This window comes from Agelaius tricolor, unplaced genomic scaffold (assembly GCF_023055355.1).
Source record: "Agelaius tricolor isolate 1412-34295 unplaced genomic scaffold, bAgeTri1.0.p SCAF_88, whole genome shotgun sequence".
In the NCBI taxonomy this organism is placed as follows: Eukaryota; Metazoa; Chordata; class Aves; order Passeriformes; family Icteridae; genus Agelaius; species Agelaius tricolor.
In genome coordinates this window covers 406,697-433,251 of record NW_027269348.1, presented here as the reverse complement: position 1 = coordinate 433,251, position 26,555 = coordinate 406,697, and the positions used below count along the sequence as shown (strand labels likewise).

The 26,555-nt window shown below is 58.4% G+C and overlaps 1 protein-coding gene across 1 annotated transcript in view; it reads left to right on the top strand.

Annotated features, from left to right (window-relative positions):
• The window catches only part of LOC139585701 (A.superbus venom factor 1-like), a 40,936-nt gene extending 15,734 nt beyond the window's left edge, over positions 1 to 25,202 (top strand). The window contains exons 15-40 of the mRNA XM_071418546.1: positions 522 to 651; positions 1,203 to 1,274; positions 2,504 to 2,704; positions 4,259 to 4,373; positions 4,805 to 4,890; positions 5,509 to 5,648; positions 5,730 to 5,942; positions 6,650 to 6,716; positions 7,216 to 7,302; positions 7,396 to 7,599; positions 10,484 to 10,559; positions 10,642 to 10,801; positions 12,957 to 13,052; positions 13,141 to 13,291; positions 15,619 to 15,782; positions 16,433 to 16,591; positions 17,148 to 17,298; positions 17,414 to 17,465; positions 18,139 to 18,226; positions 18,674 to 18,760; positions 19,362 to 19,467; positions 20,681 to 20,770; positions 21,561 to 21,647; positions 22,279 to 22,362; positions 23,215 to 23,350; positions 24,767 to 25,202. Coding sequence (XP_071274647.1) covers positions 522 to 651; positions 1,203 to 1,274; positions 2,504 to 2,704; positions 4,259 to 4,373; positions 4,805 to 4,890; positions 5,509 to 5,648; positions 5,730 to 5,942; positions 6,650 to 6,716; positions 7,216 to 7,302; positions 7,396 to 7,599; positions 10,484 to 10,559; positions 10,642 to 10,801; positions 12,957 to 13,052; positions 13,141 to 13,291; positions 15,619 to 15,782; positions 16,433 to 16,591; positions 17,148 to 17,298; positions 17,414 to 17,465; positions 18,139 to 18,226; positions 18,674 to 18,760; positions 19,362 to 19,467; positions 20,681 to 20,770; positions 21,561 to 21,647; positions 22,279 to 22,362; positions 23,215 to 23,350; positions 24,767 to 24,908 — 3,144 coding nt within the window. The 3' untranslated portion in view covers positions 24,909 to 25,202. The remainder of the gene's footprint in view (positions 1 to 521; positions 652 to 1,202; positions 1,275 to 2,503; positions 2,705 to 4,258; positions 4,374 to 4,804; positions 4,891 to 5,508; positions 5,649 to 5,729; positions 5,943 to 6,649; positions 6,717 to 7,215; positions 7,303 to 7,395; positions 7,600 to 10,483; positions 10,560 to 10,641; positions 10,802 to 12,956; positions 13,053 to 13,140; positions 13,292 to 15,618; positions 15,783 to 16,432; positions 16,592 to 17,147; positions 17,299 to 17,413; positions 17,466 to 18,138; positions 18,227 to 18,673; positions 18,761 to 19,361; positions 19,468 to 20,680; positions 20,771 to 21,560; positions 21,648 to 22,278; positions 22,363 to 23,214; positions 23,351 to 24,766) is intronic.
• Positions 25,203 to 26,555: the final 1,353 nt, after the last annotated feature.

The following is a 26,555-nucleotide window of genomic DNA, read 5'->3' as shown; positions in this document are numbered from 1 at the left end:
CTGATGTCCCCTGGTGGTGGCCACCATGGTTGTGCCTGATGTCCCCTGGTGGTGGCCACCATGGTTGTCCTTGTCCTCATCATCTCCTTGTGGTGGCCACCATGGTTGTCCATGACCCTGATGTCCCCTGGCGGTGGCCACCATGGTTGTCCCCATTGTCCCTGCTGTCCCTGGGTGGTGGCCACCATGATTGTCCCTGTCCCTGCTGTCCCCTGGTGGTGGCCACCATGGTTGTCCCTGTCCCCATCATCCCCTCCTGGTGGCCATCATGGTTGTCCCTGCCATCCCTGCATGGTGGCCGTGGCCGTCACGGGTGTCCCCATTGTCCCCAGGGTGGGGTGGTGGCCATCACAGCTGTCCTCTCACCTCTGGGTGGTGGCAGTGTCACAGCTGTCCTGTGACCTCTGGGTGGTGGCAGTGTCACGGCTGTCCTGTCACCCCTGGGTGGTGGTGGCAGTGTCACGGCTGTCCTGTCACCCCTGGGTGGTGGCACTGGTCACAGCTGTCCCCTGTGGGCGCAGGTTTGGGACACGGTGGAGAAAAGTGACATCGGCTGCACCGCGGGCAGTGGCCGGGACAACGTCGGCGTCTTCGCGGACGCCGGCCTGAGCCTGGCCACCAGCGTCAAGGTCACCACGCCCCAGCGGTCAGGTGGGGACAGCTGTGGTGGCACCGCGGGGACAGGCGGGTGGCACCTCAGGGAGGTGGCATCTTACAGAGGTGGCACCTTGGGGATGGAGCAGGGGACGGGGATGGTGGAGGAGGTGGCACCTTGGGGATGGTGGAGGAGGTGACACCTCAGGGATGGTGGAGGTGGCACCTCAGGGATGGGGTAGGTGACATCTCCGGGATGGTGGAGGTGGTGGCACCTTGGGGATAGGAGAGGTGACATCTTGGGGATGGAGGAGGTGGCACCTTGGGGATGGAGGAGGTGGCACCTTGGGGATGGTGGAGGTGGCATCTCAGGGATGGTGGAGGTGGCACCATGGGGATAGTGGAGGTGGCACTTCAAGCATGTGGCACCTCAGAGACAGGAGAGGTGACACCTTGGGGATGGTGGAGGTGACACCTCAGGGATGAGGGAGGTGACACCTCAGGGATGAGGGAGGTGACACCTCGGGGATGGTGGAGGTGACGCTGAGCTTTGGGATGTGACACCTGGGACACCTTGGGGTCCTGACCAGTGTCCCCTCTGTCCCCAGAGCTCCTGTGTCCCCAGCCTGCCAAACGCAAGCGGCGCTCGCTGGCACTCGCCGAGTACAAGGGCACCAAGGGTGGGTGGCACTGGGGTGTCCCTTGTCCCCAAGGTCACCAGGGTGTCCCTTGTCCCCAGGGGTCCCCAGGGTGTCCCTGGTCCCCGAGGTCCCCAGGGTGTCCCTTGTCCCCGAGGTCACCAGGGTGTCCCTGGTCCCCAAGGTCCCCAGGGTGTCCCTGGTCCCCAAGGTCCCCAGGGTGTCCCTTGTCCCCGAGGTCACCAGGGTGTCCCTGGTCCCCAAGGTCCCCAGGGTGTCCCTGGTCCCCGAGGTCCCCAGGGTGTCCCTTGTCCCCGAGGTCACCAGGGTGTCCCTTGTCCCTGAGGCTGCCAAAGTGTCCCAGACCCTGAGGGTCACCAGTGTCCCATGTGCCACAGCAACCCCTGTCCCAAAGGCCACCAGAGTGTCCCATGTCCCAGATGCCACCAGAGGAGCGTCCCATGTCCCTGAGGGCCACCAGAGTGTCCCGTGTCCCAAAGGCCACCACAGTGTCCCATGTCCTAAAGAACCACCAGAATGTCCCACACTCCAAGGTTCTATTCCCAAGAGTCACCAGAATGTCCCACACCCCTGAGAACTACCAGTGTCCCATGTCCCTGAGGACCACCAGAGTGTCCCATGTCCTAAAGAGCCACCAGAGTGTCCCACACCCCGAGGTCCCCATGTCCCTGAGGGCCACCAGAATGTCCCACACCCCGAGGTCCCCATTCCAGAGCCACCAGAATGTCCCACACCCCTGATGTCCCCATCCCCAAAGGCCACCAGAATGTCCCACACCCCGAGATCCCCATTCCAGAGCCACCAGAGTGTCCCACACCCCACGGTCCCCATGTCCCTGAGGGCCACCAGAGTGTCCCACACCCCTGATGTCCCCATGTCCTAAAGAGCCACCAGAATGTCCCACACCCCTGATGTCCCCATCCCCAAAGGCCACCAGAATGTCCCACACCCCGAGGTCCCCATGTCCTAAAGAGCCACCAGAATGTCCCACACCCTGAGGGCTACCAGAGTGTCCCACACCCCGAGGTCCCCATGTCCCAAAGGCCACCAGAATGTCCCACACCCCGAGATCCCCATTCCAGAGCCACCAGAATGTCCCACACCCCGAGATCCCCATTCCAGAGCCACCAGAGTGTCCCACACCCCGAGGTCCCCATGTCCCTGAGGGCCACCAGAGTGTCCCACACCCCGAGGTCCCCACTCCCTCGAGCCACCAGGGCCTGTCCCATCCCACTCCTGGTGTCCACCAGCGGCCGAGTACTCGGACAAGCTGGAGAGGAGGTGCTGCGAGGACGGGATGAAGGACAACCCGATGGGACACGGCTGCGAGCAGAGGAGCGAGTACATCCTGGAGGGCGACGCCTGCGTCCGCGCCTTCCTCGACTGCTGCAGATACATCAAGGCCAAGCGGGACCAGCAGAACCTCTCGCCCAGCGCCGGCCTGGCCAGAAGCAAGTGTTGGGTCACGGAGGGTGGGAGAAGGTTGGGAGCTTGGAGGAACCTCGGGTGGAGGTTGGTGGAGTGTCCTGGGTGGGTTTTGGGTGTTCCTTGGTGGAACTCAGGTGAAGGTGAGCTTGAGCAGAGCTTGGGTGAAGGTTGGGTGTTCCTTGGTGAAGGTCAGGTGGATCTTGGGTGTTCCTTGGGTGTTCCTTGGTGAAGGTGAGGCGAAGCTTGGGTGTTCTTTGGGTGTTCCTTGGATGTTCCTTGAGTGTTCCTTGGTGAAGGTCAGGTGAACGTTTGGTGTTCCTTGGGTGTTCCTTGGATGTTCCTTGGGTGTTCTTTGGGTGTTCTTTGGAATTGCCCTGGGGGAAGTTCAGGTGCTCCTCAGGTGCAGCTCGGGTGAAGGTTGGGAGGGTCTTGGCTGGGTTTTGGGTGTTCCTTGGTGGAACTCAGGTGAAGGTGAGCTTGAGCAGAGCTTGGGTGAAGGTTGGGTGTTGCTTAGTGAAGGTCAGGTGGATCTTGGGTATTCCTTGGTGAAGGTCAGGTTTGGGGTGTTCCTTGGTGGATCTCAGGTGAAGGTGAGCTTGAGCAAAGCTTGGGTGTTCCTTTGGTGTGCTTTGGTGAAGGTCAGGTGTTCCTTGGGTGTTCCTTGGGTGTTCCTTGGTGAAGGTCAGGTGGACCTTGGGTTTTCCTTCAGTGTTCCTTGGTGAAGGTGAGGCGAAGCTTGGGTGTTCTTGAGTGTTCCTTGGATGTTCCTTGGATGTTCTTTGGATTTTCCTTGGGTGTTCCTTGGATGTTCCTTGGATGTTCCTTGGGCGTTCTTTGGAATTGCCCTGGGGGAAGTTCAGGTGCTCCTCAGGTGGAGCTTGGGTGAAGGTTGGGAGGGTCTTGGCTGGGTTTTGGGTGTTCCTTGGTGGAACTCAGGTGAAGGTGAGCTTGAGCAGAGCTTGGGTGAAGGTCGGGTGTTCCTTAGTGAAGGTCAGGTGGACCTTGGGTGTTCCTTGGGTGTTCCTTGGGTGTTCCTTGGTGAAGGTCAGGCAAACCTTGAGTGTTCCTTGGATGTTCTTTGGGTCTTCTTTGGATGTTCTTTGGATGTTCCTTGAATGTTCCTTGGGTTTTCCTTGGGTGTTCCTTGGGCATTCTTTGGACTTTCCCTGGTGGAAGGTCAGGAGAACCTTGAGTGTTCCTTGAGTGTTCTTCGGGTGTTCCTTGGACTTCCCCTGGTGGAAGGTCAGGAGAACCTTGGGTGTTCCTTGGGTGCTCCTCAGGTGGAGCTTGGGTGAAGGTTGGGAGGGTCTTGAGTGGGTTTGGGGCATTCCTTGGGTGAAGGTCAAGTGGCCCTTGGACAACCCATTGGGCAACACTTGGGTGGCAGTTGGGTGACCTTGGGCAAGACAAAGGGTGACACTGGGTGACACTGGGTGACACTGGGTTGAGACTGGGTGACACTGGGTGGCACTGGGTGACACTGGGTGACACTGGGGTGGTGCTGGGGTGATACCGGCTCCACCCAGGGGTCTCAGCCCTGAGGCCACGTTTGAGAGGTCCGATGCCACCACCCCCAGGCCATGAGGACGAGGATCCCTTCTTGGAGGACTCGGACATCGTCTCGCGGACCCTCTTCCCCGAGAGCTGGCTGTGGCAGGTGGAGCAGCTGACGGAGCCACCCAACAAGCTGGGGTGAGCCTGGACCTCCTGTGCCACCACCCTCCTGTCCCACCACCCTCCTGTGCCACCACCCTCCTGTGCCACCACCCTCCTGTGCCACCACCCTCCCACCCCACAGCCCAGCCTGGGCACCCTGTCCCCATCCAGCTTGGACATCTCTGGAGAGCAGTTATGGTCACCCCAAAGCCACACAAAGGTCCCTGATAAACTCCCGGTCCAGCTCAGGGGTTCTTGGTCCTCTCAGGGGTCATCTCCAAGCTCCTGGTCCTGCTTGGGGGTCCGTGGGGTGGGGACATCTCTGGGGACCAGGGAGGTCCCACAGTGGGTTTGGGACATCTTTGGGGACCATGGAAGTCCAGCTGTGGGGCTGGGACATCTTTGGGGACCAGAGAAGTCCCATGGGGACACCCCCTGACCCTCTTGGTCACTCCTGTCCTCTCCAGGATCTCGGCCAAGACGTTGCCCGTGTACCTGCAGGACTCCATCACCACCTGGGAGATCCTGGCCGTCAGCCTCTCCCCCACCAAAGGTATGGGGCCATGGAGGACAAGGGGGTTCCTGGGGCCAGCAGAACGTCCCCAAACCTCGTGGGGGGTCCCTGAGACCTGAAGGGTCCCCTAAAGCCTGGAGGGGTTCACCAGGATTTGAGGGATCTCCAAAATCTGAGGGGGAGATGCCCCAAAGCCTGGTGGCCATCCTTGGGATTTGAGGGATCTCCATGGAGCTTGAGGGATCTCCTAAACTTTGGGATTCAAGGGGTCTCCTAAACCTTGGGAGGACTCTGTGGGTCTTGATGGATCTCCCAAACCTTGGGAAGACTCTATGGGTCTTGATGGATCTCCCAAACCTTTTGAGGGCTCTGTGGGTTTTGATGGATCTCCCAAACCTTGGGAAGACTCTATGGGTCTTGATGGATCTCCTAAACCTTAGGAGGATCCCATAGTTCTTGATGGATCTCCCAAACCTTTGGAGGATCCCACAGTTCTTGATGGATCTCCCAAACCTTTTGAGGGCTCTGTGGGTCTTGATGGATCTCCCAAACCTTTTGAGGACTCCCTGGCCTTCCAGGGACCTCTGAAGACCTCGGGGCTGCCTTGGGGACATGAGGTGTCCCCAGCCCCAAGCCCTCACGTGTCCCCAACCCCAGGGCTGTGCGTGGCCACCCCCTACGAGGTCACGGTGATGAAGCAGTTCTTCATCGACCTCCGCCTGCCCTACTCGGTGGTGAGGAACGAGCAGGTGGAGATCCGCGCCATCCTCTACAACTACTGGCTCCACGACATCACGGTCAGCTGGGGACATTTTTTTTGGGGACGCCAAAGGTCACCCTGTCCAGACCTCAGGTGTGACCTCCTTGTCACCGTCCAGGTGCGCGTGGAGCTGATCTACAACCCCGACCTGTGCAGCCCCTCCACGGCCAAGCGGCGCTTCCAGCAGGTGCTGCGGGTGAAGGCCGAGTCCTCGCGCGCCGTGCCCTTCGTCATCGTCCCCCTCAAGCTCGGCCAGCTGGACGTCGAGGTCAAGGCGTCCGTCCGCGACCGATACGTGGGCGACGGGGTCAAGAAGAAGCTCCGGGTGGTGGTGAGTGGCCAAGAGTGGTGGCATCTACGTTCTTGAGATGTTCCCAGCATGGTGGCATCCATGGTGTTCTCCTTCAGTGGTTGGGCGGCCACCATGGGTGGGCCAGGTCCACCACGGCAGAGGTGGGGGGTGGGTGGTGGCACGTCCAGTCAGCCGTGGTGGCACCAAGGGGTCAGCGTGTGTGGCCAGTTTGGTTTGGTTGCATCATTGATTTGGTGTTTTCAATCAATATCTTCATTGATCACCTGGATGGGGTCAGGCTGACCATGGGACTTGATGCTTGTAATCAATATCTTCATTGGTGATCTGGATGGGGTCACCAGGGCCAGGCTGACCATGGGACTTGATGTTTTTAATCAATATCTTCATTGATGAGATCACCAAGGCCAGGATGACCATGGCACTTGATGCCCTCATTGATTTGATATTTTCAATCAATATCTTCATTGATGATCTGGGTGGGGTCACCAAGCTCAGGCTGACCATGGTGGCCACACAATGAAGTTGACCAAGACACAAGAGTGACCTTGGGGTCTCCAGGACCTCAGCGACCTGTGTGACCCGGTGTGGCCTCCTGGGGCTGTCCCCATGTGTCGCTGGGGGTACTGGTTTATACTGGGAGGCCTCTCCCAGTGGTCCAGAGGGGTTGGGACGGGGAGGACCCCAGAGCCAAGCCCACCTTCAGTGCCGGACTCTGCCCTGGACAGCCCGAGGGGATGCGGCTGGAGAAGACGGTGAAGATCGTGGAGCTGGACCCGCAGAAGAAGGGAGTCAGTGAGTGACATCTCTGGGCAGGTCCCATGGTGGGTTTGGGACATCTCTGGGGACCAAGGAGGTCCCACGGTGGCTTTGGGACATCTTTGGGGTCCATGGAGGTCCCACTGTGGGTCTGGGACGTCTTTGGGGACCAAGGAGGTCCCGTGGTGGGTTTGGGACATCTTTGGTGACCAGGAAGGTCCCACTGTGGGTTTGGGGCATCTTTTGGAGACCAGGGAAGTCCCACCGTGGGTTTGGGACATCTTTGGTGACCAGGAAGGTCCCACTGTGGGTTTGGGGCATCTTTTGGAGACCAGGGAAGTCCCACCGTGGGTTTGGGACATCTGGAGGGATCAAGGAGGAACCTCCAAGCTCAGGTTTGGGACAGCTTGGAGGACAGGGGACATCCCACCAGAGAACTGGGGCATCTCAAGGGACAAGGGACACCCTGATGTGGGGTGGGGCTGGGTCACCTCAGGGGAGGTTTTGGGGTCACCACGGCCACCCCACCCCACAGACGGCGTGCAGGAGGAGCGGGTGAAGGCCACTGACCTCTCGGACATCGTCCCCAACACCGAGTCGGAGACCAAAGTCAGCATCCAGGGTGAGCACCACGGAGAAGACACGTGGGGACAAGCTGGCTGGGGAGGGGGACAGGTGGGACATCTTGGGCGTGACACGTCCTCTCCTGGCGCAGGCAACCCCGTGTCCATCATCGTGGAGAAGGCCATCGATGGGGCCAAGCTGAAGCACCTGATCGTGACCCCGTCGGGCTGTGGGGAGCAGAACATGATCGGCATGACGCCCACGGTCATCGCCGTCCACTACCTGGACAACACCATGCAGTGGGAGACCTTCGGCGTCGACCGCCGGGCCGGCGCCATCGAGCTGATCAAGAAAGGTGGGAACGGCCCCAGAAGGGAGGGGATGTCCTCAAAATGGTGGGAACGTCCTCAAAATGGTGGGAAAGGCAACGAAAGTGGTGGGAATCTCCTCAAAATGGTGGGAATGGCAACAAAAGTGGTGGGAAAGTCCTCAAAATTGTGAGAATGTCATCAAAATAGCGGGAACATCCTCAAAATGGTGGGAACTGCAATGAAAGTGGTGGGAATGTCCTCAAAATGGTGGGAACAGCAACAAAATGGTGGGAAAGTCCTCAAAATGGTGGGAACTGCAATGAAAGTGGTGGGAATGTCCTCAAAATGGAGGGAACATCCTCAAAATGGTGGGAATGTCCTCAAATGCTGGGAATGTCATCAAAATGGTGGGAGCGCCTCCAAAATGGTGGGAACGTCCTCAAAATGGTGGGAATGTCCTCAAAATGGTGGAATGTCCTCAAAATGGTGGGAATGTCATCAAAGTAGTGGGAACGGCAACAAAATGGTGGGAATGGCACCAAAAGTGAGGAGAATGTCCTCAAAATGGTGGGAACGGCCCCAGAATGGTGGGATGTCCTTAAAATGGTAGGAACGGCACCAAAAGTGGGAATGCCATCAAAAGTGCTGGGAAAGTCCTCAAAATGGTGGGAATATTCTCAAAATGGTGGGAACGGCAACAAAATGGTGGGAACGGCAACAAAATGGTGGGAATGTCACCAGAAGTGAGGAGAATGTCCTCAAAATGGGGGGAACGGCACCAAAGTGGTGAGAATGTCCTCAAAATGGCGGGAACGGCACCGACGTGGTGGGAACATCCTCAAAATGGTGGCAATGTCTTCAAAATGGTGGGAACGTCCTCAAAATGGTGGGAACGGCAATGAAAATGGTGGGAATGTCCTCAAAATCCTGGGAATGTCATCAAAGTGGTGGGAACAGCAACAAAATGGTGGAATGTCCTCAAAATGGTGGGAATGGCACCAAAAGTGAGGAGAATGTCCTCAAAATGGTGGGAATGTCCTCAAAATGGTGGGAAAGGCAACAAAAGTGGTGGGAATGTCCTCAAAATGGTGGGAATGTCATCAAAGTGGTGGGAACAGCAACAAAATGGTGGGAATGGCACCAAAAGTGAGGAGAATGTCCTCAAAATGGTGGGAACAGCAACAAAATGGTGGGAACGGCACCAGAAGTGAGGAGAATGTCCTCAAAATGGGGGGAACGACTCCAAAATGGTGAGAATGTCCTCAAAATGGTGGGAACGGCACCAAAGTGGTGGGAACATCCTCAAAATGGTGGCAATGTCTTCAAAATGGTGGGAACGTCCTCAAAATGGTGGGAACGGCACCAAAAATGGTGGGGCTGGCAACAGAAGTGGTGGGAACGGTCCTCAAAAGAGGTGGGAATGTCCACAAAATGGTGGGAGTGTCCCTCGGTGTCCTCTCTTGGGTCGCAGGAGGTCCCTATCATCCGAGGTGGTGCAGAAGGTCGCTCCTCTGGAGGTGACCTGGGTTGGGTGACGCCAGTTTGGGGTTTCCAGAGTTACTGGTGTGCACTGGGACGGGCTCCAGAGCAGGTTGGCGGCCCGAGGGTTCCTCAGTTTAGGTGGGTGCTCTTTGTGTTGGCCAACGGTTGGAGGACCTTGGTGGCCTGAGACCACCACCAGCCATCCCTCACATTGACCAATGGCTGGAGGACACCCATGGCCTGAGGCCACCACTGGCCACCCCTGGCGTTGACCAACAGCTGGAGGCCATTGGTGGCCTGAAGCCCACCCAGGCCACCCCTCATGTTGACCAAAGGTTGGAGGACATTGATGGCCTGAGGCCACCCCTCCTGTTGACCAACAGTTGGAGGCCATTGGTGGCCTGAAGCCCACCCAGGCCACCCCTCATGTTGACCAACGGCTGGAGGCCATTGGTGGCCTGAGGCCACCCCTTGCATTGACCAACAGTTGGAGGCCATTGGTGGCCTGAGACCACCACCAGCCACCCCTCCTGTTGACCAACAGTTGGAGGCCATTGGTGGCCTGAAGCCCACCCAGGCCACCCCTCATGTTGACCAATGGTTGGAGGCCATTGGTGGCCTGAGACCACCCCTTGCGTTGACCAACAGTTGGAGGCCATTGGTGGCCTGAGACCGCCACCAGCCACCCCTCATGTTGACCAAAGGTTGGAGGACCTTGGTGGCCTGAGACCACCCCTTGCGTTGACCAACAGTTGGAGGCCATTGGTGGCCTGAAGCCCACCCAAGCCACCCCTCATGTTGACCAATGGCTGGAGAACATTGATGGCCTGAGGCCACCCCTCCTGTTGATCAACAGTTGGAGGCCATTGGTGGCCTGAGACCACCACCAGCCACCCCTCATGTTGACCAATGGCTGGAGGACATTGATGGCCTGAGGCCACCCCTCCTGTTGACCAACAGTTGGAGGACATTGGTGGCCTGAGACCACCACCAGCCACCCCTCACGTTGACCAATGGCTGGAGGACATTGATGGCCTGAAGCCACCCCTCCTGTTGACCAACAGTTGGAGGCCATTGGTGGCCTGAAGCCCACCCAGGCCACCCCTCATGTTGACCAACAGCTGGAGGACATTGATGGCCTGAGGCCACCCCTCCTGTTGACCAACAGTTGGAGGACATTGGTGGCCTGAGACCACCACCAGCCACCCCTCACGTTGACCAATGGCTGGAGGACATTGATGGCCTGAAGCCACCCCTCCTGTTGACCAACAGTTGGAGGCCATTGGTGGCCTGAAGCCCACCCAAGCCATCCTTCATGTTGACCAATGGCTGGAGAACATTGATGGCCTGAGGCCACCCCTCCTGTTGATCAACAGTTGGAGGCCATTGGTGGCCTGAGACCACCACCAGCCACCCCTCATGTTGACCAATGCCATCTCCTCGCAGGTTACACCCAACAGTTGGCCTACCGCAAGTCCGACAGCTCCTACGCCGCCTTCCTCAAGCGCCCCTCCAGCACCTGGTGAGGGACCTGCTGCCACCACCACTGCCACCCAGCCCAGGTGACAGGGCCAGGTGTGACCCTCAGGTGTCCCCATGCCCAGGCTGACCGCCTACGTGGTGAAGGTGTTCGCCATGGCCAGGAAGCTGACGGACATCGAGCACAGCGAGATCTGCGGCCCCATGAAGTGGCTCATCCTCAACAAGCAGAAGCCGGACGGGGTCTTCCAGGAGGACGCGCCCGTCCTCCAAAAGGAGATGATGGTAGGGGGACACCTCAACCCTGTCACTGCTGGTGGCCGAAGCTCGGGGGACCTCGGGTGGAGGGTGGGAGGTTTTGGGTGAAGGTCTGGTGAACTTTGAGTGTTCCTTGGGCGTTCCTTGGGTGAAGGTCCCGTGTTCCTTGGGTGCTTTTTGGGCGTTCCTTGAGTGAAGGTCAGGTGAACCTCAGGAATTCTTTGAGTGTTCCTTGGTTGAAGTTCAGGTGGTTTTTGGGTGTTCCTTGGACATTCCCTGGGTGAAGGTCAGGTGAACCTCAGGAATTCTTCGAGTGTTCCTTGGTTGAAGTTCAGGTGGGTTTTGGGTGCTCCTTGGGTGGTTTTTGGGTGTTCCTTGGGCGTTCCTTCGGTGAAGGTCAGGTGAGCGTCAGTAATTCATTGAGTGTTCCTTGGTTGAAGTTCGGGTGGGTTTTGGGTGTTCCTTGCCTGAAGGTCAAGTGTTCCTTAGATGGTTTTTGGGTACGTTCCTTGGGTGAAGGTCAGGTGTTCCTTGGGTGGTTTTTGGGCGTTCCTTGGGCGTTCCTTGGGTGAAGGTCAGGTGAGCATCAGGAGTTCATTGAGTGTTCCTTGGTTGAAGTTTGGGTGGGTTTTGGGTGTTCCTTGCCTGAAGGTTTTGGGTGTTCCTTGCCTGAAGGTCAGGTCTAAGTTCCTTAGATGGTTTTTGGGTAAGTTCCTTGGGTGCAGATCAGGTGAACCTCAGGAATTCTTTGAGTGTTCCTTGGTTGAAGTTCAGGTGGGTTTTGGGTGTTCCTTGGGTGCTTTTTGGGTGTTCCTTGGACATTCCTTGGGTGAAGGTCAGGTGAACCTCAGGAATTCTTTGAGTGTTCCTTGGTTGAAGTTCAGGTGGGTTTTGGGTGTTCCTTGGGTGCTTTTTGGGTGTTCCTTGGACGTTCCTTGGGTGAAGGTCAGGTGAACCTCAGGAATTCTTTGAGTGTTCCTTGGTTGAAGTTCAGGTGGGTTTTGGGCGCTCCTTGGGTGGTTTTTGGGTGTTCCCTGGAGTTTCCTGGGGTGAAGGTCAGGTGAAGGTCAAACATTCCTTGGGTCTTCCTTGGGTGCCTCTTGGGTATTTTTTGGGTGTCTCTTGGGCAAAGTTGGGGTGTCCATTGGGTGTCCCTTGGGTGTCCCTTGGGTGTTCCTCATGTGAAGGTAGGTGAAGGTCAGATACCCTTTGGATGTCCCTTGGGTGACGTTTGAGTGTCCACTGGGTGTCCCTTGAGTGTCCCTTGGGTATTCCTCACCTGAAGGTCAGGTGAAGGTCAGATATGCTTTGGATGTCCCTTGGGTGACGTTTGAGTGTCCACTGGGTGTCCCTTGATTGTCCCTTGGGTGTTCCTCACCTGAAGGTCACGTTAAGTTTAGATACCCTTTGGATGTCCCTTGGGTGTCCCTTGGGTGTCCCTTGGATGTTCCTCGCATGAAGGTCAGATATTCTTTGGGTGTTCCTCACGTGAAGGTCAGATATTCTTTGGGTGTCCCTTGGGTGTCCTTTGGGTGTCCCTTGGGTGTTCTTTGGATGTTCCTTGGATGTTCCTCACATGAAGGTCAGGTGAAGGTCAGATATGCTTTAGATGTCCCTTGGCTGTCCCTTGAGTGTTCCTCACCTGAAGGTCAGGTGAAGGTCAGATATCCTTTGGACACCCCTTGGGTGAAGTTTGGGTGTCCCTTGGGTGTCCCTTGATTGTCCCTTGAGTGTTCCTCATTTGAAGGTCAGGTAAAGGTCAGGTGAAGGTCAGGTATCCTTTGGATGTCCCTCGGGTGACATTCGAGTGTCCCTTGATTGTCCCTTGGGTGTTCCTCACCTGAAGGTCACATGAAGGTCAAATATTCTTTGGGTGTCCCTTGGGTGTTCCTTGGATGTTCCTTGGGTGTTCCTCACCTGAAGGTCACATGAAGGTCAGATGTTCTTTGGGTGTCCTTTGGGTGAAGTTTTGGTGTCCATTGGGTGTCCCTTGATTGTCCCTTGGGTGTTCCTCACATGAAGGTCACAGACCCTTTGGATGTCCCTTGGGTGAAGTTTGGCTGACCCTTGGGTGTCCCCTTGGACCAGTCAAGGACACATCTTTGGAATGAGCTGCTGGTGGACCACTGAGCTCCTGGAAAACCCCAATCCCGAGGTTTTTTCCCTCTTTTTCATCCCGCAGGGAGGCTACGCCGGCGCCGAGCCCGAGGTGTCCCTCACCGCCTTCGTGCTCATCGCCCTGCAGGAGGCACGGGACATCTGCAAGGACCACATCAACGTGAGTGACCCCACAGGTGACATTCCTGAGCTTCCAGACCGTCGTGGAAGCCACCTGAGATGCCAAATTCTCCATCCTTGGTTCCCAGAGCTTGGACGACAGCATCAACAAGGCCGCTGGGTTCCTGGCGCGGCGCTACGAGCAGCTGGCCCGGCCCTACACGGTGGCCCTGGCGTCCTACGCGCTGGCCCTGGCCGGGAAGCTCAAGAGCGAGAGGGTCCTCATGAAGTTCTCCAAAGGTGACGTCTCAAGAGGGGTCAAACTGGGGTGAAGGAGGTGGGTTTGGGTCCTCATGAGGTTCTCCAAAGGTGACACCAAACCTGGGGTGGAAATTGGTCAAAATTAGGGTGAAAGGAGGTGGGTTTGGGTCCTCATGAGGTTCTTGAAAGGTGAGACCTCGACAGGGGTCAAAATTGAGGTTAAAGGAGGTGGGTTTGGGTCCTCATGGGGTTCTTCAAAGATGACACCAAAACTGGGGTGGAAATTGGTCAAAATTAGGGTGAAATGAGGTGGGATTGGGTTCCAATGAGGTTCTTCAAAGGTGACGTCTCAAGAGGGGGCAAAATTGGGGTGAAAGGAGGTGGGATTGGGTTCTAATGAGGTTCTTCAAAGGTGACATCTCAAGAAGGGTTAAAATAGGGGTGAAAGGAGGTGGGATTGGGTTCTCATGAGGTTCTCCAAAGGTGACATCTCAAGAGTGGTCAAAATTGGGGTGAAAGGAGGTGGGTTTGGGTTCTCATGAGGTTCTGCAAAGATGACACCAAACCTGGGGTGGAAATTGGTCAAAATTGAGGTGAAATGAGGTGGGATTGGGTTCTCATGAGGTTCTCCAAGGGTGATGCCTCAACGGCTCAAAATTGGTGCCAGGAAAATTGGCTTTGGGTTCTCATGAGGTTCTCCAAAGATGACACCAAACCTGGGGTGGAAATTGGTCAAAATTAGGGTGAAAGGAGGCGGGTTTGGGTCTTCAGGAGGTTCTTGAAAGGTGAGACCTCAACAGGGGTCAAAATTGAGGTTAAAGGAGGTGGGTTTGGGTCCTCATGAGGTTCTTCAAAGATGACACCAAAACTGGGGTGGAAATTGGTCAAAATTAGGGTGAAAGGACGTGGGTTTGGGTTCTCATGAGGTTCTGCAAAGGTGAGACCTCAAGAGCGGTCAAACTGGGGTGAAAGGAGGTGGGATTGGGTTCTCATGAGGTTCTCCAAAGGTGACACCAAAACTGGGGTGGAAATTGGTCAAAATTGAGGTGAAATGAGGTGGGATTGGGTTCTCATGAGGTTCTCCAAGGGTGATGCCTCGATGGCTCAAAATTGGCGCCAGGAAAATTGGCTTTGGGTCTTCGTGAGGTTCTCCAAAGATGACACCAAACCTGGGGTGGAAATTGGTCAAAATTAGGGTGAAAGGAGGTGGGTTTGGGTCTTCAGGAGGTTCTTGAAAGGTGAGACCTCAACAGGGATCAAAATTGGGGTGAAATGAGGTGGGTTTGGGTTCTCATGAGGTTCTGCAAAGGTGAGACCTCAAGAGGGGTCAAAATGGGGGTGAAAGGAGGTGGGTTTGGGTCCTCATGAGGTTCTCCAAAGGTGACACCAAACCTGGGGTGGAAATTGGTCAAAATTGAGGTGAAAGGAGGTGGGATTGGGTTCCAATGAGGTTCTTCAAAGGTGACGTCTCAAGAGGGGGCAAAATTGGGGTGAAAGGAGGTGGGATTGGGTTCTAATGAGGTTCTTCAAAGGTGACATCTCAAGAGTGGTCAAAATTGGGGTGAAAGGAGGTGGGATTGGGTTCTCATGAGGTTCTCCAAGGGTGACACCAAAACTGGGGTGGAAATTGGTAAAATTGAGGTGGAAGGAGGTGGGTTTGGGTCCTCATGAGGTTCTCCAAAGGTGAGACCTCAAGAGGGGTCAAATTGGGGTGAAAGGAGGTGGGTTTGGGTTCTAATGAGGTTCTCCAAAGGTTACATCTCAAGAGGGGTCAAACTGGGGTGAAAGGAGGTGGGTTTGGGTCCTCCTGAGGTTCTCCAAAACTGTATCCTCACCCAGGGTTGGAATTTGGGGCCAGGGGAGGTGGTTTTAGGTCCTCCTGAGCTTCTCCAGAACTGATCCTCACCCAGGGTTGAGATCTGGGGTCAGAGGAGGTGGTTTTGGGTTCTCATGAGGTTCTCCAGAACTGAATCCTCACCCAGGGTTGGAATTTGGGGTCAGGGGAGGTGGTTTTGGGTCCTCCTGAGGTTCTCCAGAACTGAATCCTCACCCAGGGTTGGAATTTGGGGTCAGGGGAGGTGGTTTTGGGTCCTCCTGAGGTTCTCCAGAACTGAATCCTCACCCAGGGTTGGAATTTGGGGTCAGAGGAGGTGGTTTTGGGTTCTCATGAGGTTCTCCAGAACTGAATCCTCACCCAGGGTTGGAATTTGGGGTCAGGGGAGGTGGTTTTGGGTCCTCCTGAGCTTCTCCAGAAGTGCTTTAGGACCCTCCTGAGATAACGCCTCACCCGGGGCCATCATTTGAGGCCGGGCTGAGGTGGCCGTGGGGGTCCCTGGTGGCCGAAGGTGTCCCCGGTGTCCCCGCAGGCGGGGCCAGCTGGGAGGAGAGCAACGCCCGCACCTACAACATCGAGGGCACGTCCTACGCGCTGCTGGCCCTGGTGCAGATGGAGAAGGCCCAGCTGGCCGGGCCCGTGGTCCGGTGGCTGGCCCAGCAGAACTACTACGGAGGGGGCTACGGCTCCACCCAGGTGGGACACGGGACAGCCCCGGCCACCGCGGGGACAGCCCCGGGACCCCCGGCGGCGCTGGGGGTGACAGGGAGGGGCGTGGTCGTTTTGGGGACGTCCTGGGTGGCGCAGGAGCCAAAGGGCGCTCGGAAGAGTTTGGGGAGCTCCAGGTGATGTCACCAAGGCCTGGTGACACTGGTGTCCCCTCAGGCCACCCCGGAGCCCTTGTGGGTTCTCCAGCAGTGTCCCCAAGCCCTGGTGACCCCAGTGTCCCCTCAGGCCACCATCCTGGTGTTCCAACCCTGGCCCAGTACACAGAGCTGGTGTCCCCAAGCCCTGGTGACCCCGGTGTCCCCTCAGGCCTCCAAGCCCACCCATGAGCCCTTGTGGGTTCTCCATCGGTGTCCTCAAGCCCTGGTGACATCAAAGTCCCCTCAGGCCACCCCAGAGACCTTGTGGGTTCTCCATCAGTGTCCCCAAGCCCTGGTGACCCCAATGTCCCCTCAGGCCACCATCCTGGTGTTCCAAGCGCTGGCCCAGCACACACAGGTGGTGTCCCCAAACCCTGGTGACCCCGGTGTCCCCTCAGGCCACCATCCTGGTGTTCCAAGCGCTGGCCCAGCACACACAGGTGGTGTCCCCAAGCCCTGGTGACCCCAATGTCCCCTCAGGCCACCATCCTGGTGTTCCAAGCGCTGGCCCAGTACCAGGTGGCCGCGCAGGCCCAGGAGCAGCTGGAGCTGGACGTGTCGGTGCTGCTGCCGCGCCGCGCCAGCCCCATCAAGTACCGCATCGAGAACCGCAACGCGCTGGTGGCGCGCTCCGCCGAGGTAACGCCCCTGGCACCTGTCCCTGGCACCTGTCCCTGGCACCTGTCCCTGGCACCTGTCCCTGTCCCTGTCCTTAGCACCTGTCCTTGGCACCTGTCCTCGTCACCTGTCCTCGTCACCTGTCCTTGGCACTGTCCTTGGCACCTGTCCCTGTCCTCGTCACCTGTCCTTGGCACCTGTCCTTGGTACTGTCCTTGGCACCTGTCCTTGGCACCTGTCCCTGTCCTTGGCACCTGTCCCTGTCCTTGGCACTGTCCTTGGCACCTGTCCCCTCCCAATGTCACCTGTCCCTTCCCAATGCCAACATCCCCTGTTCCTCCTGGGGATGTCCCCTGTCCCCTCCCAATGTCCCCTGTCCCCTCCCAATGTCCCCTCCTGATGTCCCCTGTCCTTTCCCAACATCCCCTGTCCCTTCCCAATGTCCCCAATGTCCCTGTCCCTTCCCAATGTCCCCTCCCAATGTCCCCTCCTGATGTCCCCAATGTCCCCTCCCGATGTCCCCTCCCGATGTCCCCAATGTCCCCTCCGATGTCCCCACCGTCCCCTGTCCCCTCAGACCAAGCACAACGAAGACTTCACGGTCAAGGCCGAGGGCGTGGGCAAGGGGACAATGACAGTGGTGACCGTGTACCACGCCAAGGTCCCCGAGAGGGAGGACAAGTGTGACAAGTTCCACCTGAGCGTGGACGTGGAGGAGGTCAACAAGGGTGGGTCCCCAAATGTCCCCTCCCTGTCCTGGCGGTGTCACCGCCAGCCCCTCCCCGCGTCCCCTCTGTGAGCGCCCCGTGTCACCTTCGATGTCACCTCGGTGTCCCCACCCAGGCAGGGAAGAGGAGGATATCATCAGGACGGTCAAGATCAACATCTGCACCAGGTGGGGACACTGGGGACACTGGGGACACTGGGGACACTGGGGACAGGGAGGAGAAGGGGAGGAAGGGACATCGGGGACAGGGAGGAAAATGGGGACGTTGGGGACAGTGGGGACACTGGGGACAGTGGGGACAGGGAGAAGGGGAGGAAGGGACACTGGGGACAAGGAGGAAAATGGGGACATTGGGGACATCAGGGACGGGGTGAGGACATTGGGGAGAGGGAGGAAAATGGGGACACTGGGGACAGGGACAGCCGAGAAAGTATGGGGACACTGGGGACATTGGGGACACTGGGGACAACGGAGACAGAGAGGGGATGTTGGGGACAGGGACATCGGGGAGAGGATGGGGACATTGGGAACATTGGGGACATTGAGGACATTGGGGACCATGGGACAGGGACATCAGGGAAAGGATGGGGACACTGGGGACACTGAGGACTTCAGGGACACTGGGGACATTGGGGACACTGGGGACACTGAGGACTTTGGGGACACTGGGGACAGGGTGGGGAATGGGATGGAGGGACACAGGGGACATTGGGGACAGCGGGGACAGGGATGGTGACACTGGGGACAAAAAGCACTCACCTTGTCCCATGGGGGCGTTGGGGACATCGGGAGGGACAGGGGGGTGGGGACAGGCGGGGTGGCCTCAGCTGTGTCCCCACAGGTACCTGGACACCGTGGATGCCACCATGTCCATCCTGGACGTGTCCATGCTCACGGGATTCACACCGGACGTGCAGGACCTCAGGAGGGTCAGTGAGGGGACATGGGGACACCACAGGGGACATGGGGACACCACAGGGGGACATGGGGACACTGCGGGGACATGGGGACACCACAGGGGGACATGGGGACACCACAGGGGACATGGGGACACCACAGGGGGACATGGGGACACCACGGGGACATGGGGACACCACGGGGACACTGGGGGGACATGGGGACACCACAGGGGACACGGGGACACCATAGGGGGACATGGGGACACTGCGGGGACACTGGGGGGACATGGGGACAAAGACAAGGGACCCCAAGTCTTTGTGCCATCATGTGCCACCATGTCCCCTCGTTGCCACACGTGCGTCCTTGTGTCCCCACATCCTTGTTGTCCCCATGTGTCCCCACGGTCCTGGTGTCACGCTGTCCCCAGTGTCACACTGTCCCCACTGTCCCCAATGTCACCGTGTCCCTGTCCCCAGCTGTCCGAGGGTGTGGACAGGTACATCTCCAAGTTCGAGCTGGACCAGGACAAAGAGCGGAGCAACGTCGTCATTTACCTGGACAAGGTGGGGACACTGGGGACACTGGGGACACTGGGGATACTGGGGACACTGGGGACACTGGGGTGGGGATGGGACTGGGATGGTGACAGGGACAAAGTGGGACAATGACAAGGTGGGACAGGGATAGGACGGATGGGGACACAGGGGTGGGGACATGATGGGACAGGAACAGGGACAGGGATGGGGACATGATGGGACAGGGACAGGGACAAGGGGGGACAGGGATGGGGACAGGGGCAGGGACAGGGACGGGATGGCACAGGGGTCAGGATGGAGTTGGGGACATGAGCAGGGACAGGAGGGGGACAGGGCTGGGGACAGGGGTGGTGACAGCAACAGTGTCAAGGTGGTGACAAGGACAGGGATGGCTGGGGACAGCACGGGGACATGGCTGGGGACAGGACCGGGTGCGCTGGGGAGGTGGCTCGCAGCCTGTCTGAGTGCCACCCCCCTGTCCCTGTCCCTGTCCCCTGTCCCTGTTCCCTGCCTGTGTCCCCTGCCTGTGTCACCTGTCTCCCGTCCCTGTTCTCATCCCCATGGCTGTCCCTGTCCCCATCAATGTCCCCGTTCCCTGTCCCCGTCCCTGTCCCCGCGCTGTCCCCAGGTGTCACACAGGGCCCAGGAGTGTTTCGCCTTCAAGGCCCACCAGAGGTTCCAGGTGGGGCTGATCCAGCCCGCGGCCGTCAGCGTCTACAGCTACTACAGCATCGGTGTGTGACTGTCACTGTCATTGTCATTGTCACTGTCACTGTCTACAGCTACTACAGCATCGGTGTGTGACTGTCACTGTCACTGTCACTGTCACTGTCATTGTCACTGTCTACAGCTACTACAGCATCGGTGTGTGACTGTCATTGTCATTGTCATTGTCACTGTCATTGTCACTGTCTACAGCTACTACAGCATCGGTGTGTGACTGTCATTGTCATTGTCATTGTCACTGTCCCTGTCCCTGTCACTGTCACTGTCTACAGCTACTACAGCATTGGTGTGTGACTGTCATTGTCACTGTCACTGTCACTGTCACTGTCCCTGTCCCTGTCCCTGTCACTGTCTACAGCTACTACAGCATCGGTGTGTGACTGTCCCTGTCACTGTCACTGTCCCTGTCCCTGTCCCTGTCACTGTCTACAGCTACTACAGCATCGGTGTGTGACTGTCATTGTCACTGTCACTGTCCCTGTCCCTGTCCCTGTCACTGTCTACAGCTACTACAGCATCGGTGTGTGACTGTCATTGTCATTGTCATTGTCACTGTCCCTGTCACTGTCACTGTCACTGTCACTGTCCCTGTCCCTGTCACTGTCTACAGCTACTACAGCATCGGTGTGTGACTGTCCCTGTCACTGTCCCTGTCACTGTCCCTGTCACTGTCACTGTCCCTGTCACTGTCACTGTCACTGTCTACAGCTACTACAGCATCGGTGTGTGACTGTCCCTGTCACTGTCACTGTCACTGTCCCTGTCACTGTCTACAGCTACTACAGCATCGGTGTGTGACTGTCACTGTCACTGTCACTGTCCTTGTCACTGTCACTGTCACTGTCACTGTCCCTGTCCCTGTCACTGTCCCTGTCCCTGTCACTGTCACTGTCTACAGCTACTACAGCATCGGTGTGTCCTTGTCACTGTCACTGTCCCTGTCCCTGTCCCTGTCATTGTCATTGTCACTGTCACTGTCACTGTCCCTGTCACTGTCCCTGTCACTGTCCCCACCCTGTCCCTGTGCCTGTTCCCTCTGTCCCCATCCCTGTCCCATCCTTGTCCCTGTTCCCTCTGTCCCCAGCTGTCCCTGTTGTCCCCCACTGTCCCCAGCCGTCCCCTGATGTCCCCAGCTGTCCCCCGCTGTCCCTGCTGTCCCCCCCTGTCCCCTGCTGTCCCTGCTGTCCCCCGCTGTCCCCTGATGTCCCCGTGTCCCCGCAGACGATCGCTGCACCCGGTTCTACCACCCGGACAAGGAGGGAGGGAAACTGAACAAGATCTGCCAGGGGGACGTTTGTCGCTGCGCCGAAGGTGACACGGGGACACGGGGACAGGGTGGGACACGTCATGGCCATGGTGGGGACGTGTCACGGTCATGGTGGGACATGGGGACAGGGTGGGACACGTCATGGCCATGGTGGGGACGTGTCACGGTCATGGTGGGACACGGGGACAGGGTGGGACACGTCATGGCCATGGTGGGGACGTGTCACGGTCATGGTGGGACACATTGATGTGATGGGGATGTGTCATGGCCATGGTGGGACACGATGTGATGGGACACACCATGGCCATGCTGGGGACATGTCATTGTGGGACATGGTCATAGTGGGACACATCAATGATGAGATGTCACATGCCACCATGATGGGGACATGCCACTGCCATGGTGGAGACATGTCACAGCCATGGTGGGACATGTTGTGATGGGACACTACATAACCATGGTGGGGACAAGTCATGGTCATGGTGGGACACGTTGGTGTGATGGGACACATCATGGTCATGGTGGGACACATCAATGATGAGATGTCACATGTCACCACAATGGGGACATGTCCTGGCCAAGATGGGACACGTTGATGTGATGGAACACGTCATGGCCATGGTGGGACACGCCCCTGAGGAACTGTCACAGGTTACGACCATGATGGGGACACGTCCCTGCTGTGGTGGGACACGTCATGACCCTGGTGGGGACACGCCATTGATGAGACGTCACATGTCATGACTGTGATGGGGACACGTCCCTGCCACAGCTGACCTTGTCATGGCTGTGTCCCCGTGATGTCCCCACAATGTCCCCACGGTGTCCCCACAGAGAGCTGCTTCAAGCGCCAGGAGGAGCCCAGGGACATCACGGTCAACCAACGCATCGAGAAGGCCTGCGAGCCCGGGGTGGACTTCGGTGGGACATGGGGACAGTGGGGACAATGGGGATGTTGGGGTCAATGGAGACATTGGGGACATCAGGGATGTTGGGGACAATGGGGATACTGGAGGGCATTGGGGGACAGTGGGGACATTGGGGGACAATGGGGACAATGGGGACATTGGGGGACAATGGGGACAATGGGGACAATGGGGACATTGGGGGACAATGGGGACATTGGGGACAATGGGGATGTTGGGGACAATGGAGACATTGGGGGACACTGGGGACGTTGGGGGATTGGGACATCGGGGACATTGGGGACAATGGGGACAATGGGGGCATTGGGGACATTGGGGTCCATTGGGAGGACTGGGGACATCGGGGACATCAGGGACATTAGGAGTGGTCATTGGGGGCACTGGGGACATTGGGGGACACTGGGGACATCAGGGGCATTGGGGACATTGGGGGACAATGGGGACGTTGGGGGATTGGGACACTGGGGACATGGGGTGATAAGGGATCATGGCGGGTGACGTTAGGGACATCGGGGACATTGGGGACATGGTGGGACCAGAGAGGGACACGGTGGGGACAGGGGACACGGAAGGGCCACCCTGGCGGGGGTGACTGTCCCCATTGTCCCCAATGTGTCCCCTGGCAGTGTACAAGGTGAGGGTGCTGGCACAGGAGGAGACCCCGGCCTACGACAATTACGTCATGGAGGTGCTGTCGGTCATCAAGATGGGTACGGCCACCACGGGGGGGACAAGGCCACCATGGGGGGGACAAGGCCACCATGGGCTGGGGACAAGGCCACCATGGGGGGGGGGGGGACAAGGCCACCTCGGGGGGAGGACAAGGCCACCATGGGCTGGGGACAAGGACACCATGGGCGGGGACAAGGCCACCATGGGCTGGGGACAAGGCCACCATGGGGGAGGGGACAAGGCCACCATGGGGGGGGGACAAGGCCACCATGGGCTGGGGACAAGGCCACCATGGGGGGGACAAGGCCACCATGGGCTGGGGACAAGGCCACCATGGGGGAGGGGACAAGGCCACCATGGGCTGGGGACAAGGCCACCACAGGGGGGGGGGGACAAGGCCACCACAGGGGGAGGGGACAAGGCCACCATGGGCTGGGGACAAGGCCACCACGGGGGGGGGGACAAGGCCACCATGAGGGGGACAAGGCCACCATGGGCTGGGGACAAGGCCACCATGAGTGGGACAAGGTCACCATGGGCTGGGGACAAGGCCACCATGGGCTGGGGACAAGGCCACCATGGGGGGGGACGACAAGGCCACCATGGGTGAACATGGCCACCATGGGGGGACAAGGCCGTCATGGGTGCCCATGGAAGGAGGACAAGGTCACCTCAACAAGGTGACATGGTCACCTCGGGGGGTGGACAAGGCCACTACGGTGGGGACAAGGCCACCACAGGGTGGACAAGGCCACCATGGGCGGGAACATGGCCATCATGGGGGGACACGGCCACCTTGGGAGCGACAAGGCCACCACAGGGGTGGACATGGTGACACGGTGCCATCACGGTGACACCACGGTGACACCACGGTGACATCGTGGTGACAGGCACGGACGAGAACCCGGCCGGCAGCAACAGGACCTTCATGAGCCACCAGCAGTGCAGGGACAGCCTGAGGCTGCAGAGGGGACAGGACTACCTGGTCTGGGGACAGGCCAGCGACCTCTGGGCCAGCGGCAGACAGTAGGACACGGGCACAATGTCCCCAATGTCCCCTGGGTCCCCACTGTCCCCATTGCCCCCACTGTCCCCACTGTCCCCACTGTCCCCATTGTCCCCACTGTCCCCATTGTCCTCTATATCCCCATTGTCCCCATTGTCCCCATTGTCCCCTGGGTCCCCACTGACCCCATTGTCCCCTGGGTCCCCACTGTCCCCACTGACCCCATTGTCCCCACTGACCCCATTGTCCTCTATATCCCCATGGTCCCCATTGTCCCCTGAATTCCCAATGTCCCCATTGTCCCCATTGTCCCAATTGTCCCCTGTCTTCTATATCCCCATTGTCCCCATTGTCCTCTAAATTCCCAATGTCCCCACTGACCCCATTGTCCCCACTGTCCCCATTGCCCCTCTATCCCCATGGTCCCCATGTCCCCACTGTCCCTGGAGTCCCCATTGTCCTCTATATCCCCATTGTCCCCATTGTCCCCTGAATTCCCATTGTCCCCATTGTCCCTCTATCGTCATTGGAGCAGTGGCCCTTGGAGGCCACCCCTATATCCCCACTGTCCCCATTGTCCCCTGTGTCCCCTGTCCTCTATATCCCCATGGTCCCCATTGTCCCCTGAATTCTTATTGTCCCCAATGTCCCAACTGTCCCCTTTATCCCCATTGCCCCATTGTCCCCTGAGTTCCAGATGTCCCCATTGCCCCACTGTCCCCATTGCCCCTCCATCCCCTTTATCCCCACTGTCTCCACTGTCCCCATGGCTGTCCTTGTGTCCCCATGGCTGTCCCCACTGTCCCCATAGTCCCTATATCCCCATTGCCCCCATTGCCCCCATTGATGCCATTGTCCCTGCTGTCCCCATGGCTGTCCCCTGTGTCCCCATTGTCCCCTCTATCCCCTTTATCCCCATTGTCCCCACTGTCCCCATGTCCCCCTGTCTGTCCCCATTGTCTCCACTGTTCCCATGGCCCCAGGGCTGTCCCCTGTGTCCCCATTGCCTGTGTATCCCCATTGTCCCCGTGTCCCCCTGTCTGTCCCATTGTCCCCAGCTGTCCCCGTGTCCCCAGGTACAGGTACCTGATTGGGAAGGACACCTGGCTGGAGCAGTGGCCCTCGGAGGCCGCCCCTCTATCCCCACTGTCCCCATTGTCCCCATTGTCCCCACTGTCCCCATTGTCCCTATTATCCTCTCCGTCCCCATGTCCCCCTGTCTGTCCCGTGTCCCCCTGTCTGTCCCCGTGTCCCCCTGTCTGTCCCCATTGTTCCCATTGTTCCCATTGTCCCCACTGTCCCCATTGTCCCCATTGTCCCCATGTCCCCATGTCCCCATTGTCCCCACTGTCCCCATTGTCCCCATTGCCTGTGTATCCCCATTGTCCCTGTGTCCCCAGCTGTCCCCGTGTCCCCAGCTGTCCCCGTGTCCCCAGGTACAGGTACCTGATTGGGAAGGACACCTGGCTGGAGCAGTGGCCCTCGGAGGCCGCGTGCCAGGACCCGCTGCTCCAGCGCCGCTGCCAGGACTTCGTCGAGTTCTCCGAGAACATGGCGTTCTTCGGCTGTCCCACCTGAGTCCCCGAGGTGCCACCACCCTGGGTGCCACCAACCTGGGGTGTCACCAACCCTGGGGTGCCACCAACCCTGGGTGTCACTATCTTGGGGTGTCACCACACTGGGTGCCACCAACCCTGGGGTGTCACCACACTGGGTGCCACCAACCCTGGGGTGCCACCAACCCTGGGGTGTCACCACCCTGCTGGTGGCACCCGGTTCTGGGGTGTCACCGCTCTTGTCCGGTCACTTTTTGTCCCCTCCCCGCCTTTGTTTGTTTGTTTGTTTTTGGTTAAAAAAGTCATTTCTGAGCAATTGGCTTTGGTGTGTCCTTGAAGGGGGGGACATGGCAGGGGACATGGGGACACCAAGGGGACATGGGGACACCATGAGGGACATGGGGACACCAGAGGGGACGTGGGGACATCACAGGGGACATGGGGACACCATAAGGGTCACCAGGACACCACAGGGTCAAGGGACCCCAATCCCCACACCCCAAAATCTGCACTCCACATTTCCCACCCCAAATTTCGCACCCCAAACCCTGCACTCCAAACTCCGCACCCCAAATTCCGCACCCCAAACCCTGCACCTCAAATTCTGCTCCCCACATTTCACACCCCAGATTTTGCACCCCAAATCCCACCCCCCAAACTCCGCCCCTCCAAACCCTGAACCCCACATTTCACACCCCAAATTTTGCACCCTAAACCCCACACCCCAAATTCTGCACCCCACACTCAGCACCCCAAATTCTGCCCCTCCAAACCCCACACCCCAAATTCTGCACCCCACATTTCCCACCCCAAACTCCACACCCCACATTTCTGCACCCCACATTTCCCACCCCAAGGCCTGCACCCCTCATTTCTCATCCCAAACTCTGCCCCCCGCATTTCCCACCCCCAAACCCCGCACCTGGGGCAGTTTTGGGGGGGGCTCTGGGGCATTTCTACGCTGCTGCCCTCACCTGCCCCTGCCTCCACCTTGGCGCAAGAGAGAACAGGTGTGCCCAGGTGTGCCCAGGTGTGCCATGGGTGTGCCCAGGTGTGTCCAAGATGTCCCAGGTGTGTCTGAGATGTCCCAGGTGTGCCCCAAGTGTGTCCAAGATGTTCCAGGTGTGCCCAGGTGTGCCCCAAGTGCCCCCAGGTGTACCCAGGTGTGTCCCCAGGTGTGTCCTATGTGTAGCCCAGGTGTGTCCTATATGTATCCCAGGTGTGTCCAGGTGTGCCCCGGTGTACCCTAAGTGTGTCTGAGATGTCCCAGGTGTGTCCCAGGTGCCCCCAGGTGTGTCCCAGGTGTGCAATGGGTGTGCCCAGGTGTGTCTGAGATGTCCCAGGTGTGCAAGGTGTGTCTCAGGTGTGCCCCAAGTGCCCCCAGGTGTGTCCCAGGTGTCCCCAGGTGTGTCCAAGATGCCCCAGGTCTGTCCCAGGTGTGCCCAGGTGTATCTCAGATGTTCCCAGGTGTGCCCCAAGTGTGTCCAAGATGTTCCAGGTGTGTCCAGGTGTGTAATGGGTGTGCCCATGTGTGTCCAAGATGTCCTAGGTGTGTCCCAGGTGTCCAGCTGTATCCAGGTGTACCCCAGGTGTACCCAGGTGTCCCCGAGATGTCCCAGGTGTACCCGTGGTGTCTCAGGTGTGGCCAGGTTTGTAATGGGTGTATCCC